General features: G+C 36.5%; 1 protein-coding gene across 7 annotated transcripts in view; it reads right to left on the bottom strand.

Moving 5' to 3' along the window:
* MATR3 (matrin 3) overlaps window positions 1–16,303 on the bottom strand; it is a 30,032-nt gene extending 13,729 nt beyond the window's left edge. Inside the window, exons 1-2 of one of the 7 annotated variants that reach the window (XM_036846343.1) lie at window positions 16,145–16,303; window positions 4,282–5,369 (exon numbers count right to left, since the gene is read on the bottom strand). In XM_036846343.1, the coding sequence (XP_036702238.1) occupies window positions 4,282–5,193 (912 nt within the window). In that variant the 5' untranslated portion in view covers window positions 5,194–5,369; window positions 16,145–16,303. Of the gene's footprint in view, window positions 1–4,281; window positions 5,370–15,881; window positions 16,045–16,144 lie in introns of those variants that run through there. The other 6 variants (XM_036846338.1, XM_036846341.1, XM_036846339.1 and 3 more) reach the window with 6 other exon arrangements.
* Between the last annotated feature and the right edge of the window lie 1,063 nt (window positions 16,304–17,366).

Here is a 17,366-nt window from a genome sequence, read left to right as displayed (position 1 = left end):
TTTGAAGGGATTATTTTTTTTCCTATTTTATGCAAATAAACTTTCCTTTCTTTAGTTAAAAATCCACATGTAAATGATTAACATAAGAAAGAGTTAGGAAAAGTAGGCTTTGCAGCCAGACTGCCTACATTCAATTCCCAAGGTGCCACTTACTAAATGTGAATCCTTCGTATAAGTTATTTAAATTCACTGTGATTCAATATTCTCCTAGAATTTTGTGAAAAGGAATGAATTAATAAAGGTAACCTGTTTATCGGAACATTGCCAGGCACATAGGAAGTGCTAATAATAAAAAAATTTTTCATTAAAAAGAAAAAAAGCAACTATTATTACATTGCTTATAAAGAAAGCTATCTTGTTTTACACTTCCCGCTTTACAAGTATTATTGTTTCACAAATCCCCACAAAATCAGGCAACTTTTCCAACACCCACACTACCTAATACATTATATTTGGAATATAAAACATGGTCAGGCAATGTTTTAAAAAGGGAGTCTCACTTAGAGCTGAACTAAAATAAGGAACCAAATTACAAGAGACACCATTCTGAAACTTTAGAAAAAGTTATTTTATAAATGGGATCTAATTTTTAAAAACTAACTTACATTTTGAGAGTTTACACACATTTCTATGCCCTACTAAAAATTAAAACTGTGAAAGAGGTAAAATGGAACACATTCAAACAGAATGGTACTTCTAAGAACTTAGGGAACTATCTCTCAAAGCTGGATTGTCTTTTTAAAATAATGGCTAATAAGTAAGGAACTGGAAGAGATCTCTCCAGCTGGCTCTACAACCAGATATTTGGGATATAAAACATTTCTACTTGCAAAGCAACAGACCACTGACTTGTTGGAGGCCACTTTAAAAATGGCTGTAACCAAGAGGCGCCATAGGTAAAGTTCACAAAATTCAGAAGCGGGATTAAACAAATACATTAACTTAGAATTTTCTTAACGAAAAATATTCAGATTTAAAATACCCTTGAGAAGTAGTGTGTTGGGAGAGGAGCAAAAGTTACCCTATTAGGCATGCTTCTAATTAATAGGAGATGGAAAGGATATCTAGTTGACCAGAAGTTATTTATATCCAATCCCCCATGATCTTTAAAGGTTCAAACTTGTGAAAGTATGGCTGGTCTTACCAAGTACTAGAAGGAAAGCCAAGATCAAAGAATCAGTTATATACCTCCCAAACCCACCCATTACTAATCTACACTACCATACCTGATCTTTTACTGTTTGGTCTAAGGTGAGGATTAAAAGCCAAAAGGGTTTTTTAAAAAACCTATATCCTTGGATTCTACATGGAGGTAACTCTCACATCAGATTAATAAAGAAAAAGGATTCACTTTTTGAATTCAGAAGTTCTGCAGGAAAAACTACATTCACCTTGATGTCACTGAGATACCTAAATTATATAAAGAAAAGATAATTTGGAGAAGCACATGTGGAATGGCAGAATAAAGAATAACTTAAGGGCTTCTAGAATGCTGAAAGGAAAATATGAACTCAAGTGACAAGACAGTGAAAGGGCTGTAGTGGCCAGTTTTCTTTAAATGAAAGGAATTTTGAGGCAAGTTTGAGGCTGTGTAGAAGAGCAACTTGATGTTCTACAATGACCTAGAAAGAAATAAAAGCAACACCATCACTGAAAGTTACTTAAAATATCAAAAATAATGATGACAAATTAGATGTTTTGCACCTAAAAGTTTCTTACTTCATAGTAAGAAGAAGTTTTGATCATGTAGGCTATTTAACGTTACCACTAAGTGAAAAGAACAGATTTTCCAAGTTATGCAGCAATACCAGAGAGCAGGATTAAATGTTAAAAAAATTTTCATTATCTACTTTCTCTAAACTCATTGATTCTACATCAGCTATAAATTAAAAAGATCCCTAATAAAAGTGAGTATTTATTTTTTCCATAAAGAAGATATCCAGAAAACATTAGCCATGTTAAGGAAACTAAAATACATTAAGAGAATCCAGGTGCTAAAACTTCTTAAAATTGGTACAATTTACAAATACCATAAATTTTGTAAATCAAACAAAGGGCCTCTAAAGTAATTCTTAACTGTTTCTAAATTTGTGATAAAATACCCAAACTAGCTAGGGTACATGCATTTTTACAGGTTAAAAGTACCTCTTGCACTAGGTAAGGTGTCTTCTTACTCTTGAATTCAAAGTTTCAAATATTCAAAAATATTCTTTTGTCAATTTAGGTCTGTTACTATCATTATTTAGTAATATAACTGTTAAGGAACTAGAAGGTAGCAACATTTGGAGAGAAAAGTATAATCATATATAAAAATAGAAACTTTTTTCTGATTAAAGTCCTTCTTGGTTTTCTTTTGTGTTCCTTTACTGAATTGTTTTCCCATGTGTAAGCAGCAAGGTTAAATTACCGCTCAAAGTCAGGAAAAGGAGACTTCCAACAACAGCTTTTGATTTATGATGACTCCAGTAGCAAAGATTTTAAGTCCCTTACAATCACTTTCATTTGAGACACTGTACCTAGCTATCTTCCTTGGAGTTTAGAAAACCTTTCTGAGAATATTTCTCATATTGCCATTTCTGCGAACAGGCAAGAAGTAACAGAAAATATTTTGAGTCACCAGAGGAGCTTAATGGACCTTTTCTTTGAATCAATTCATACCAGACCTAAAACTTGAAGTTTGGTACTGAACAAAAACTAAATTCCATGACATACTTAGTGTATCCAACTAATTTGAAAAAGGAAAACACCTACTAAATATAATTCCCTAACTTCTATGAGTCTGTGGTTCTGTCTTAAATGAAAATTAATCTATGAACGTAAATTTAGCATTTGAATTTATTTTGACATGGATTAAAGATTAAAATATTCCTTGTATACTTAAATTATTGATGCATTAATTCAAAAGATTTTTGTATTATAGGAATACATACATATATTTAGCTAGGAATTATTCTTAAAGATATTTTTCAAAATACTCTGTAAATTCAAATAATATAAGAAGTCTCTTCTTTTAGTTATCTGAGACAAAAATATTGAGATCCAAACACAGAAAAGGGATTGATTGGTAATACTTTTAAAAAGATTAAAAACAAAATCTCTAATGACCTATATGATATACTTTGCTCAAACATCAACTCAATTAAAAATGCATTTAAAAGGGATAGATATGAAAAGAAAATGACCCTTCCAAATGTTACTGTGAAGAAAAAACCCTGTGACAGTAACCATCAAATCAGTTTCATGGCAGCAACATGTTCCAGTTAAGTACAGCACATCAGGAAAAATGGATGGTCAGATTACAGATCAAGCTAGTGGAGTGCTATAATGTTGACTTTAAGTCAACTGCACTGTATTTTGGGGGGGAAAAAAAACAGTGCGAATGATTAGCATTGAAAACGTTGAAAGAGAAAGGACAATATATTTAAAAGGACATTTTGAAAAAGTTCCCATTTTGCCAGATGTGATAATTAAAGCAAAGGAGAATTAGATTTTTTTTTTCCTCAAATGACTATACCAGAAGTCTAAGCCTAAGTCAGAAAAAGAACATGCTTATGAGGAACACAGAGCAGGATACTGCAGTAGTTGATTTTCCCAAGTCTCTAAAGGGATAGATGCAATATGGGATAATAAAAAGTGAGTTTTGAAGTATGTTTAAGAAAGTTGTGGAAAAGGAGAAAAAAAATGATGAAAAAATTTCAGTTACAGCATGAGAGTTTGTGTTAAAGGGAAATTAAAAAAGGAAGAATGAACTAATCTAAAATATGAAATATACTGAAACAAACACCAGGGCTCTACATTAACTCTTTCCCTGTAGCCACAGATAAGGAAAAAAAGAGAATTGTTCAAGAATACATCTTTACTACATACGAATCAGTAATTAAGACAGATGGAGAGCTGATTATCTAGCATCCTGAATGGCAGAGCACATTGACTGCAAAAAAAAAAAAAAAATACTTAAAACAATTCAACAAAGCAGACAAAAAACCTGCTTAAATATACGATTAAGAAGAACATATTGATGCCAAAAACCAACAAGATAATCCCAGTGGATGACAGCTTTGTGGCCAGAAGTAATCTAGGCAGATTGTATTAATGTAAAGCCCTGGTTTAAAATGCTCAAAAACAATTACCTTCGAAATAAAGTAAGTGTTCTCAAAAGTATAAAAATTCTTGATCAACTCAATGTCACCAGACTACAGAATTAGAGTAAAAGATATAGGTAAATACAGAATAGGCACTACAACGTAAAAGAAATTAGAAGTATCTGTTGCATTAACTCACCTTATTAGAATGAACTGGCAAATCACATATAGAGCACAGATGGGGATAACCCTTCGGTAAGAGTCCATGGAAGTCTTCAATATTGCTACTTGGAGGAGCGCCCCTCTTTTTCTCAAAGAGAGATCTCTCTTGTAAGGGGCCAGGACCACGTCCCATTCTCTCATACTCACTGTCAAATTTATGATAGTTATGCGAGGTCTCACCAAAAAAAGAATCATCCCTACACCTTTCTCCATCTCTTAATCTGTCATCTTCATAATCCATTCTGTCATAATAACCAGATTCTTGAGAACGACTTCCATGGTCATAATCAAGCACTGGGTTGAGACTAGGACCACGATCATCAAAACTATCTCTTCTAAAGTGCCTCTTTTCTTCCCAATCGTCCCTAGGTACTCTGTATGGTGGCTCCCGTGTAGCAGATCTGCCATCTCTACCATAACTCAATGTAGGGCCTTCTTCAGTTCTCCTTCTTTTAAGCTGTAGAAGGATTTGGGGCAAGTTCTCAGGAGTAATCTTGTCCTCTGGATAACGACTCAGTTCATCTAAGTCTCTAGCAGACAGACCAAAGCTGGCCAAAATGTTACTGGCCTGGTCTGCATCTCCACGGTGTTGAGAAGACAAAGGGAGTGGACCTCTACTTCCAATGTTAAATATAGACTGCAAATTATGGGAAGAAGTACTAGCAGAAGACAGTGCACTATGAGCTCCTTGTTGATTCAATGAAGAACTCATTCCAAGATTCATTAAACTAGCAAGGCGTGCAGTACCCTGGTTCATCCTTCCAAGAGATGCTGGCATACTTAAAGACTGGGTAGCAGCAGCAAGAAGGCCTATTCCTGCTGCAGACAGGTCACGCCCATGACCCTGCGAGTCCCTACCGAGAGATGACTGCTGGAATGACTTGGACATTGTAGAACTATCTCTTGTCTAGTTTATAGATTAAAAAAAATTTTTTTAGAAGATGGCCAAAAAGAAAGCTCAAACTAGAAAACTAGGTTAACTTTGCTTCAAAAAATGGTAACGCCAAGAAAAAGGATCAATAAGGACTGTAGAATCTTCTTCAAGCTGAGAACCAGCAGACAACTCTGTAGAAAAATAAGCAATTTTAGTCATAAATCCCTTTAAGTAGATGCCGTTTTTTTAGAAAAAAAACTTATGCATCATGTTGATTAAAAAAAAAAACATTTAAGATCTCAAACTTACAAAGAATTACATAACTTAAACAGATTTCAGATGTATGCAGAGCCTGCATATAGATATTTAAAAAGTAGTCTTTCATGATAAAGTTTAACTATTAAAGGGAATTTCATACTGAATTTAAAAACATTTCAATTGAAGGGTTAGATGTCTGGATACATCAAAATTTCAATAAAAATATAGATGGGTCTCTTCTTTTAGAAGAATAAAAATACACCCTATAGTATGATGCTTAAGTTCCAGAAGACTAAAAACAAAAAATCAAGGTCAGCAAGTCAAAGATGAATCAGTTGTATTCTGTTTTAGAAAATGAGACCTATTAACACTATCAGAAAGAACCAAGTAAAAAACCACAAGTAAACGAAGCTTAGGTGTCAAGTACCTAGTATAAGATCTAAGATCAAACACAATAGCTGAGACCTTTATGCAGCAAAATCCAATTGAGGTAAAGACAGATGTGAAGAAAAATAAGGGACTTCCTACAGTTTAAGGATTTCTGCACAAATTTAAGCCAAATAATTAACTGCCTTCTTACTGTCCATCCTATATCAGGCAGTTGCTTATTTCATCTCTAATCTTAAAAGGTAAGGAGAACTAAATATGCGCAGTACAGAAATAGGAGACCTCCCAAGAAAAAACCCAGGTACAGGAAGTATAGGTGATTTAAAGAAGTGAAACTCCCCAAGGTAGCAGCCATCGACATTCACTTAATGCTCAAGGCCACAGCACCCCTAGAGCTCAAAACAGGTGAAAATGAAAATGAGATCTTGCTTACACAGATTTCTATAAACACAGATTCTTTCACAAGAATAGCCCAATCACCTGGAAAATTTAAATTCTGAATGCGATCCTCCAAGATGTGTTTCCTCCAAGACGTGAAAATAATGAAATTATTTTCATTTTCTTTCTTAAATTGTTATTTTACCTCAGAAATTGTTACATAAGAATTTGGAAAGCATTTGTGTGAGCTCATAAAGTATCAGTTAAATGATATACACAATAAATGTCCTTGATGAAACAATTTTATAATCACAATTACATACAGAGGTTGATAAGTCTTAAATTGTTTGCTACATAATTCTACTAGAAGGCATTGCTCAGTTAACTTTAATACATTTCATCACCCATAACCCTAAGTACTGTTAGTTTAAAATATTAAACTTTATTAATGCAAAAACCAGGCAATATTCAATAGTTACAAGTCTATTATGGGACCAATTCCACCAATGACAGATTAAAGTAAGGAAACACTGGATGAAAACAGTGGTAGAAGAAGTATAAAAAAAAGTTGCAGGCGAGACTTAAGTTAGATTTTACAAAAAGATGTAACAAAGTTAAAAAGACATAGAAATGCTATCAGAGGTGACTGGAAGTACAGAAGATGTTTTTGCACACCAAGAAAGACGAATTTGAGAAAAGACACTAAAGAAACTAGTTCTAGATGAGATCCATTATGTAAACTACTTAGGCCTTAAGATTAATAAAGACAAGAGTTAAGTGTACATCATTGGATGAAGGTTTCTTTGATATGACTTTTAAATGCCATACAGAATGCCGGTTGAAATATTGTGTAAACATTGGTAAGACCCTCTAAGTTTTCATGTATACTTTGTTAAAAAAAAGAAAAAAATCAATACCATTAAGAGGGTTTTTCGAAATCAAAAATTTAAAGTATCGAGGTTACTATTAATTGCAGCTTTGCCCTTCATTTGAGAGCCAAAGCTCTGTACTTTGAAAAGCCAGTCTTTTGAAAGAACTATTCTTTCCCTTAGGGAAATTATACTGCGGCATTATGATCATATGTAATTTTTTAAAATTGATCATATTTTAAGGGAAATAAATGATCGTTGCATTACAGAATTATTTTTCTTTGTAGCATATATGAAAATGGTGGATCTGCAAAAAGGAAAGGTTAAGAGAAGTAAAGGTAAAAGGTGATAACCTTAAGACAAACAGAAAATGGATGTCAGAAAAACTAAGAAAAAGGGCAAGACAAACCATGTAAATCCCATGACAACTTGTAATTCTTAAGAATAACAATATTTTTGTGACTCAGAGTTTCAACTTAAAATGCAGTCCCACACAATGAGAGTAGCATTACTGAAAAAGAACTTAAGTCAGACTTCTGATTGAAACAAAGTTTTTAAAATCTTTTATTAGAACAAAGAAATTAAGAGAAATCAGACAAGACGGCACTGGTGCAAGAACATTTATAAAAAGTTCATTTAGATCTTTGGTCAATGGTGAACGTAAGACGAACAAGTCACTTTAAAAGGCTCCTTTAAGCAAGACCTACTGCCTATGAAAGTTAGCACAATACTGAGAGGTTTACTAAGTTACCAAGATGTTTTAAAAAGATTAGCTTCTTTTACTGTATTTTTTTCCCATCATTATATAAAATTGCCTTTTCATAGAGATTAATAAAGCTTGAAAATACTTCGAGATAACTAACCTAGAATGTAATATCAAAATCTAATTTACCCACTTAAATTCTTTATACGATAAATTCTAAATGCCCATTAATGCAAAATCTTTCACTTCCAAAAGAGAAAGTACCTCCACACCACCCCCAACCAGAAAACATCAGAAAAAGAATGACTAATTAGGCTTGCTTTACAAATGCCATTTAACTACAATCTGATATTCAAATTCTCAATGAACAGATTTAAAGCTCATTTTAATACACAATTCTAAATTATTAACCTGGAACTTAAACCTAGTTCATGATATAAGTGCTACTAAAGATGTTAGCTTCACCTTCAACAGCTGAACAAGTATCTGTATGTATGGTTAAGAAATAAGCTTCAGTTAATCATATTCAACCTCCACATTCCATGAATACTACTATCTGATACTCTTTATTGGATTTATTTTTTTCAAAAATTAAAAAAAATGGAAAACTAAAATATTTCAGAAAACAAATGAAAGCTTAACACATCCAGAAAGTTCATGGAGAAAACAAATAGTTGTTCCATATTTCGATTTCCTTTGTAAAATAAAGATTACCTATTAGTCCTATTACATATTCATTCTTTCAGAGGATTATTTAGCAGGAAGTGAAATGACCATAAGCAGACTTTACTTCTTTAAAAGACATTATAGAAAAAAATCTTCAGCTTCTAAATTTAAAAATGCTATGTTTTAAAGATATCTAATACCATCATATGGATCTTTGACTATGTTTACAATTGTGTGAAATAATCACTTCTTAAAAACAACTAATTTTAAGATGGTATAATCATAAAGGCTTGTAGAGATGCTCAGGAAAGAAATAACCACTTATAATAACCCTTTAATCTCATATAAAAATTCATAATAACCCTTTAATCTCACATAAAAATTTAACAAACAGCTAAAAAACAATAGTTTCTTACAGTATTTTCCCCATCTGAATTAAAAACACAAAAAGCTGTAAGAAATTTTCAGATTTTCCAAGTTCTATCAAGGTCAAACACCCTTGTGATTTAACTTATTCATGTGAAAATATGCCAAATACACGTAGCAACCAACAATACCAATACAGTAAGAATGTCCTAACCATTTCACCAACAGATGGCAGGGATAGTTCACTATTAGTAATTTAAAGCATTGACTACCCTGCTCAGAACTTTTAAAGCAAGCAACTGACTCATTTCCAATTAAAATACAGGGTTAGGTTAATTATTCCTTAAAGTTTCTCATTTATTAAATTTATAATGGCTTTATAAATAACTTATCAACATAGTTTCCATTTTAGAGTGTTAAGTAAATTTTCATTTTCACATTAGCCTATGTCACTATATGTTTTCCCAATATATGTTTACAACTTGTATTTCATTTAACGGTTTGATTTTTTAAAAAGATTGTTATCTGAGGAACTATTCAATTTTATATATTGAGCTTGAGCCACTTTAAAAACTTATATTTTAGTCTGTGTTCTTCAGTGCCATAATCTCATTTCAGTGTGGCATGCCTTTAAGTGACTTAAGTTTTTAAAAAAACTAATTAATTTAAATAGTAAACCCCCTAGGAAATACTGTCCCAGATTCTTTTTTTAATTGAAGTATAGTTGATTTACAATACTATATTAGTTTCAGGTGTACAGCATAGTGATTCAGTATTTTTGCATATTATACTCCACTGTAAGTTATTACAAGATAACAGCTATTATTCCTTGTGCTATACCGTATATCCTTGTTGCTTATCCAGCTCTATTAATTTCAGTTTTGTATAAAGCAATATGTACCTCAGCGCACAATAAAGATAAAACCATATAAAGTGTCGTGCCCAGGAAGACTGAAAAACAAGTATTATTTTTAAATGCTTTAAGACTGTTGGTGTTAATCCAATCACAGACCTGGATTCAACTTCTAGCCCACTTCCTGGTCCTTAGGCTAACACAGTACCTTCATCTGCTAAAATAGAAATCTTCACGGTAATCCACAGAGAGGATTCCTATTATTCAGACTTGGAACATTTTTCTTCTTCCTAGGTTTAAATTTTTTTCCTAGTGACTTTATCAACTAGACATTAAACATTTTCAGATTAAGCAATAGAGAAAACTAATGAAGTAAATTCATACTACAGGAAAGAAAATTATTCCATTTAACAGGCAATTTTGACTCTTGATTTGACCTAAGACACTAACTTGGCTAACTCTCCTCTCTACTTCAAAGCAAAATTTGTGGTTTTTCTCAAGGCACCATTCTGCACTCTTAAGATGTTCCCCCTCCACTCACAACTTTATGATCTACTGCTCTTGGTTTCCACAAACATTTGTACAACTCTCTGATCTGATATAAACTGAGATTTTTAGAGCCCAAATGCCTGGATTTGAATCCCAGTTCTACTACAAAATAGCTGTGTGACCTTGGGCAAATTACTTAACATCTCTGTGTTTGTTCCCTGGTATGTAAAATGGGAATAAAAATAACACCCATTTCATAAGACTTGGTACATGGTAAGCACCATAGTGATCATCTACTTTATGCAATCTGATCCTCACAACCAATGAGAAACTAGAAGTAAAAGGACTGGCCGAGAGACATAAACACCTTTCACTTTCACTGCACTATTTCATATATCAACTATACTATCATGTCTCATCCCTATTTGAAGTCAGATTTAAAATCCGAACTTTGTTCCTGAACCAGAAGTCTGCTTTAAAAGACCAGATTTAAAGACTGGCAGTAACCTAGACAAGTTAAGACTGAAGAAGAGAAGTGGATTCTAGTGAAAGTAAACAAATTAAACCTCTTCCTTCTTCATTCCATTTCCAATCTACCTTTAAATTACCTTCTCATCCTTCAGAAATGCAGTCCATAACTCTCTATCTCCTCTGCCATAACCTTACTGGACATACTCTGTCCTCTTGCCTTCCAGATGGCATCCGTGTATTGGATCCAGGTTCACAGGTTTCAATATAAGCCTCCTAAAATATCACTCATTATTTTACTCTCTTCAAAAATATACTACTCGCGCCGCGGAGCAACTAAGCCCGCAGGCGACAACCACTGAGCCTGCGCGCCTAGAGCCCGTGCTCCTCAACAAGAGAAGCCACGGCGAGAGAAGCCCAGGCACTGCAACAAAGAGTAGCCCCCAAAAGCCCACGCACAGCAACGAAGACCCAAAGCAGCCAATAAATAAATAATAAATAAACACACACACACAATTCTCTACTACTTACCACATGAAGTCCACACTCAAATACAATTATTAGCTGGAATGTGTCTCTCCGTTCTCCATTTACTAGTAATTCTCTTAAGGCCCAGCACCACCCCCTTTATATCACACATTATACAAACCAGTGTATATAAACACCAAGGTTCAGAAACAACGTTAACAAAACCTTAGATACCGTCTACCTACCAATTTCCAGTGATTCCTCCTCCCCTTCTGCAGTCTCTTAAGTCTTACCACTTAATAGACATATATCTTTTTAAAAAGTGTTAACTTTGCATTTCTGAATTTTATACAAATTGGCTTAAAATGTATGTATTGCTTACTTTTTAAAACTGATTTACACATGAATTACATCTACATTTTCACTGCAATATATAGATACCATTATGGCACGTACACTTATCTGTTTTGCAGATGATGAACATTTAGACTGTTTCCAACTTCCTGTCATTACCAAGAACGCTGTTATGGATATTTCTCGGTCTCCTCATGCTTAAGTGTAAAGTTCCCTCGTCCATTCTGCTTTCCCAGAATATCACAGCCCACACAAGGAAACATAACTAAGCATTAAAATTGTTGTTGTTCCACATCTTTCCACAGCTAGAAAAGATTTTTTTACTTTTTGATGTGAACCATTTTTAAAGTCTTTATTGAATTTGTTACAATATTGCTTCTGTTTTGGTTTTTTGGCCCCTGGCGGGGGAGGGGGGGGGGCACGTGGGATCTTAGCTCCCCCACCAGGGATTGAAGCCGCACCCCCTGCATTGGAAGGCGAAGTCTTAACCACTGGACCGCCAGGGAAGTCCCAAGAATATTTTAAGTACAAAGGTTTGTATTTCTTTGCTATTACTGTTCCTTTCCCACCTACTGTGTGATTCAGGTGTTCAAACACTTGACTTTAAACTTTCACATATGGTGTAAGCTCTTCTATCAGTGACTATAACAAAGGGAAATGTTTAATATCCTAGAAATTCCCACAGAGAAAAAAAAAAACACCATACACATCACCTTTAAAGACCAGAAAGTTGTCTATTTAACAATCTATGATACTACAAATCAAAGATCCTACTGAGACTCTAGTATCAACAGATTACTTTCCATATTTGCATTTACTGCTAACTATGACATCAACTACAGGCATTTCCCCCCTCTTAGCTCTTCTTATCCAGCAGCATATCCAACAGCAAGAGCTGGGAAGACCTATCATCCCACCCCCCCCCACCACGGGAACCCTCTTTGTTTTCCTACTAACCTGTTCTGACAGGTACCAACAACCACAGGCTATTGGTATTCTACAAAAGGAAGGCAGAGATTTGCTATTTAAAACAGTTTCCAGAAAAAAACCAAGTATTTAATATCAATTAGCCTTAAGCTTTGGAACAGTTTTAAAATCTTTAATAATTAAAAATTTTAAGTTAAAAAAATTTTAATTAAAAAGAATTGTACATAAGCTTTCATTGCTACTTCATGTAAATTTTAATTTCAGCAACTCCTGAGCCTTTATACAGACATTAAGGCTTGACCTACAACTGGAAAATCACACAAAGGCTGCAACACATCAAAGGTACTGCATCTATTCAGACCTGCCACAGTAATAAATTATATTCAGGTGAGGAAAGATAGCACAGCATTTATCATATAAATTCTACTGTATTACAGTTTATATTTAAGCTTACAGTCAATATCATCTGCGGTAAGTCAAAAGCTAAAGTACTTTAAAGGCTACATATCCAAAGTCCTCTCAATCCACTGGCTTCTCTCTACTCTGCCTTTATCCACTAAACAGCTTTTCTACCTATAAACCTTTTAACAAGCATGTCACAACCCTTGATCCTAATGGTCCAATGAGAAGACCCACTACATACCTAGGAATTTTAAATTAAAGCAATTTCCTGGACAGTGTTAACCATGGAATAACCACATATATAAAAAATTGCAAAACTACACTGTCTACAACCCTTCCACCTCACCCACAATGAATTTAGTATAGTCCATCCCAAACCTTAAGTCAGGCAAGTATACTTAGAACCTGTTGCCACAGTGTGGTACAATTTTAATGCGATTCTAACTAAGAGAGGTATATAAAAACAAAGCACAGGCTTTTAATTAGAAGATCTGCTAAGAACACCACCTAACAGACCATTACCCAATTCTCTAGTTTTGATCATTTAAAAACAGCTAATGGCTGCAGTTCATATCATAATCTAATTATTAGTCCTAATAGTAATTTTACATAAGAATGTCTTCAGATTTCTGTTTGTACATACATAACAAGAGTATCTTACACAAGCACTTCTTTCTGTCACTTTTGAACACTCTGCACTTGATTTCAAGAAGCTGGCTCATTTCTATCTCAATTCCCCTCAAAAATACATGAGATCCTAAAAAAACAAAACATGAGATAGTCTTTTCAGCAGTTCTAGCATTTACAAAAAATGTTTCATTTTTCCTCATTACAAAAGTAAGTATAACGTCTTCTGGATATTTCAGAAAAAAAAAGAAGGAAATACAAATGACCCACAATGCCAACATCCAGAGCCAAAATTTTGGGTATATCTCTATTTTTATGCTTATTTATATGTTCCTTGAAACAACAACAACAAAAAATCATCAAATTCGGTATTAGTGGAGTTTTATTACACTTTCTTCCCAATGAGTACTATATTCCACTATAATTTCCCCGTCACTACTCCCCTCTTAAAACACTTCTAAATAGCTGTATAGATTACCACTTGATGGCCACACTACAATTAGTAGATCTCCAAATGTTTTATCTTCTGGATTTTTAATATGCTTAATAACCAACATTAACATTTATGTACACCAATCTTTGACACATCATTCCCTTATTTACAGGATAACTTCCTGTAAGTATAGTTCTTCCATTTTTAAGCCTATTTATTATAACATGCAGAGCCTGAATCAAGTATCCAATCAAAATGCAAGCGTTCTAGAACACAGTGGCATCACTGCCATTGGTTAACTACATAACAACGACTTCCTTGGGGTTTAATTCTCTCGTCTATAAAATTAGGAATTTGAACTGTTATTTCTTAAATTATGTAAGACATTTTCTTTGCATTCTTCAGTTGTTAAAATTTGTTTAAATTTCATTGACTTGTAATAATACTTGGCGTTTTAATACTAAAAGCATTAGTAGAATTAGTATGTTTGAAGACTCCTTTAATATACACAATGTTTTAAGGTCAAGGGTGGTTAAATCCTTCTGAATTAATTAGCTCAAAATGCTACGTAAAAGCAACTCCACTTACACAAAGCTGAGAAGGGAGATGTGTAAAGATGATAATGTGAAAACTTCCTCTCTGGGTAAAGTATACGCTAACGTTATCAACATATAACGTAAAAGGAAGAAATGCCAATTTAAGGCACTTTCAACACAAACGCTTCTGGCTAACAATCTCTTTTCCAAGTCTTATTTACATAACCAACCAGAAGAACCTTCGTGTAGTACTTCAATCGTGTTTAATTTTAAGTTTAGTTAAGTATAAAAGTCACACAGCGTTTTTTGCAACAAAAATCTGTCCTCCCCGCCTTCTTGATTTCCACAACAATACTAACATGAAACAATTATGTCGAGACTCCGTAGGTGACTGAACCATTTAGTTTTTTAAAAGGAAATTTTATTTTGAACATGTATGAAAATAGCCTAAAATATAATTTTTGCCCGCAGAGTACAGCTGTTTAAATTTACCTGGGAGAAAACTGTTTTGTCGACTATCTAAGAATATTAAACCAAACTCTGTTCAACACGCAGAACGCAGCATCAATGCAAAATCTCGTGACTACGACCTGGGAAATCGACTCGCACACTATTCCAGCGCGCCTGAAAGACTAGAATTTCGGAATCGCCATAACTGTTCTAGAAATATCTCGCTGGAAAACTGTAACTGATCCAATAAGCCTATGCCACAGAATGGGGCCACAGAGCAGGATAAACACCTGGAGATATTGCTCCGCCGTAAATGGGAAAAGTCCCTGTAGAACACAGAACATGGCACAGCGCCGGCAACGAAAAGAACAACGATGCCCCGACTACACCAGGGTACTCTAAACCCTTTGTCTGGAAACCGGAAGGTCCCCACACCACGCCATCCTCTCTAGAGAACCCTAGACTGATAGTATTTTAATAAAGAGGAAAAGGAATGTGAGGTGTCTCTCTAAACAACAAATCTCCTGCCTCGCAGCGCACTGAAGAAGGCTTTATCCACGACGCAATACAAGAAACAAGCGTTAACGTTTCATTTTTCGGCCATTTTTACCCGATGGCGGGTGGGGGGGAATTGTTTCTGAGGTCCGGCTAAAATCGCGCGCGCCTGTGTGTGGGCAGGGGACAGGGGAGTCTTAGGGGGCGCTATGAAACGATGGGCGAAAGGAGCGAAGGCCGCGACACCAGAAAAAAAAACGCCGCTCAAACGGCTAGGCTTTTCAGAGTCTACGAAATCCACCATTTTGGGTCACATTTTCAGGCGCAAAAGGGAAAAAAGCGCGAATATATCTGGGGCTGGCCCTATCTTAACTATCCTTCCCAAACGGCAGGCCCCCTGTGATAAGCCGGTCCCTCAGGCCTCGAGCGCTCCTCCCTTCCCCTCAGCGCTGCAGTCCGCGTGTAACGGGCTCGTCGTCCCGCCCCCGCCCACAGCAAGCCCAGGACGCAGGAAGCTCGGCCGATCGGCTGCCCTGTGCGCCCCCGACTCTCCCGCCGCACCCTGGGCCCTTGCCTGGCCGCGTGTCTCCCTCCGGGGCCGCTCACCTCCGCCGCACGAGAAGGCTGGTTGCGCCGCCACTGCGCTCCTAACATGGCGGCCGCCGATCAGGCGGCTCACATACGCAGCGCGGAGGGAGGCAGAGCGGGCGAGCGGGAGCGAGCAAGAAAGGCGCGCCGCCGGCTCCCCGCGGTCCCTGTCGCCGTCGCTGCCTCCTCCCGGCGGACGCAGAGAGCCCCCGGCCACCCCACCCCGATTCTTACCCGCTTCTCGCCTACCTTAAGGAGAGGGAGAGGGAAGAGGAGAGGTACCTCTCTCCAAGCGAGCGGGACGCTGAAGCTCCCACAATCCCCCGCAGCAACGGCGCTGTAAGAGGTGGCAGCAGCGGCTGCAGCCCAAGAACAAACCCACTCTCGCGAGAGCTCGCCCCCACCCACCTCGGTCCCTTTCTGCCCCTCCCCCTACTCAGCGCGCGCACGTCGCTCGCGCCCTCAGCGGTGGTCGTTGTTCTCTAATCCTGTAGCCCGCTTATGGCGGGAAATGGAGAGCCGTAGTTTACGTGTTCGAGTCCCATTCCCCACAAAGGATTTTTCTCGACTCCCCCCATACTGCTTGGTGCAAAACTTAAAAAGTGTATGCGTTAGAAGCGAGTCGCAGGAATCCCTGGCCTAGACCCAATTTCTGTCCTCTCTGGTATTCTCTGATAATTTGCTGAGGGGTCGTAGTTAGGGCCAGGAAGTGGGGACAGATACCATTTTAAGTGGTTTCTGATTTCAGTTACTTCATGCAGAGGGTCATTGAGGAGGAAGACAGCTATTGAAAAGACCGCCGCAGCCATTTGGTGAATTTGAACGTAGAACACTCTTCAAGTACCCCATGAGCAAAGGAGTATATAGCACATGTGGAAATCCTGAGAAATTGTATAGATAAGGCCGGAGGAAAGGGCCATTTCCCTGGGGTTTCAAGTTTAAACGCAGAGGGACAGGCAGTCAACTGACACCTGAGGTAAATTAGTGAATACAAGTCAGATTAATAGCCCTGAAAATTTTAAAATCTTGAGTATGCTAACTCAGAGTCGTGTCTTTGAAAAATCATTCTGGGTCCACTGTGAAGATAGTGGAGGGGGCAAAGATGGAGAAGAGCAGAGACCTGTAGAATGTTGTTTGGGACAAAAAGCAATCAGGTAGAGCTGAATGGCAAAAGAGACCAAGTGAGTAGAGGTAGGGGAAAAAAGCGAAGAGGAGGGAGGCAGAGAAATTGTACTGCCTTGACAGCCCAGCCAAAGTACTTAAAGGCCAAAATGATCAACAGGGTCAAATGCTACCAAGAGGTCAAGACTAGGACTAAAAACCTACAAAAGATGTAGCAATGTGGACTTCCAGTAAAGTGGGAGAGGAAGTCAGTCAGGAGCTGCTGAGTGTATGGAAAGCTGTAAGAGGGAAACTACCAAATGCAGAAAAAGTGGCTATGAAGAGAGGAGAAAGCAGGGTTGGGGAAGAT

Source organism: Balaenoptera musculus, chromosome 3 (assembly GCF_009873245.2).
Source record: "Balaenoptera musculus isolate JJ_BM4_2016_0621 chromosome 3, mBalMus1.pri.v3, whole genome shotgun sequence".
NCBI classification, from domain to species: domain Eukaryota; kingdom Metazoa; phylum Chordata; class Mammalia; order Artiodactyla; family Balaenopteridae; genus Balaenoptera; species Balaenoptera musculus.
This window is presented reverse-complemented; position numbering and strand designations above follow the sequence as displayed.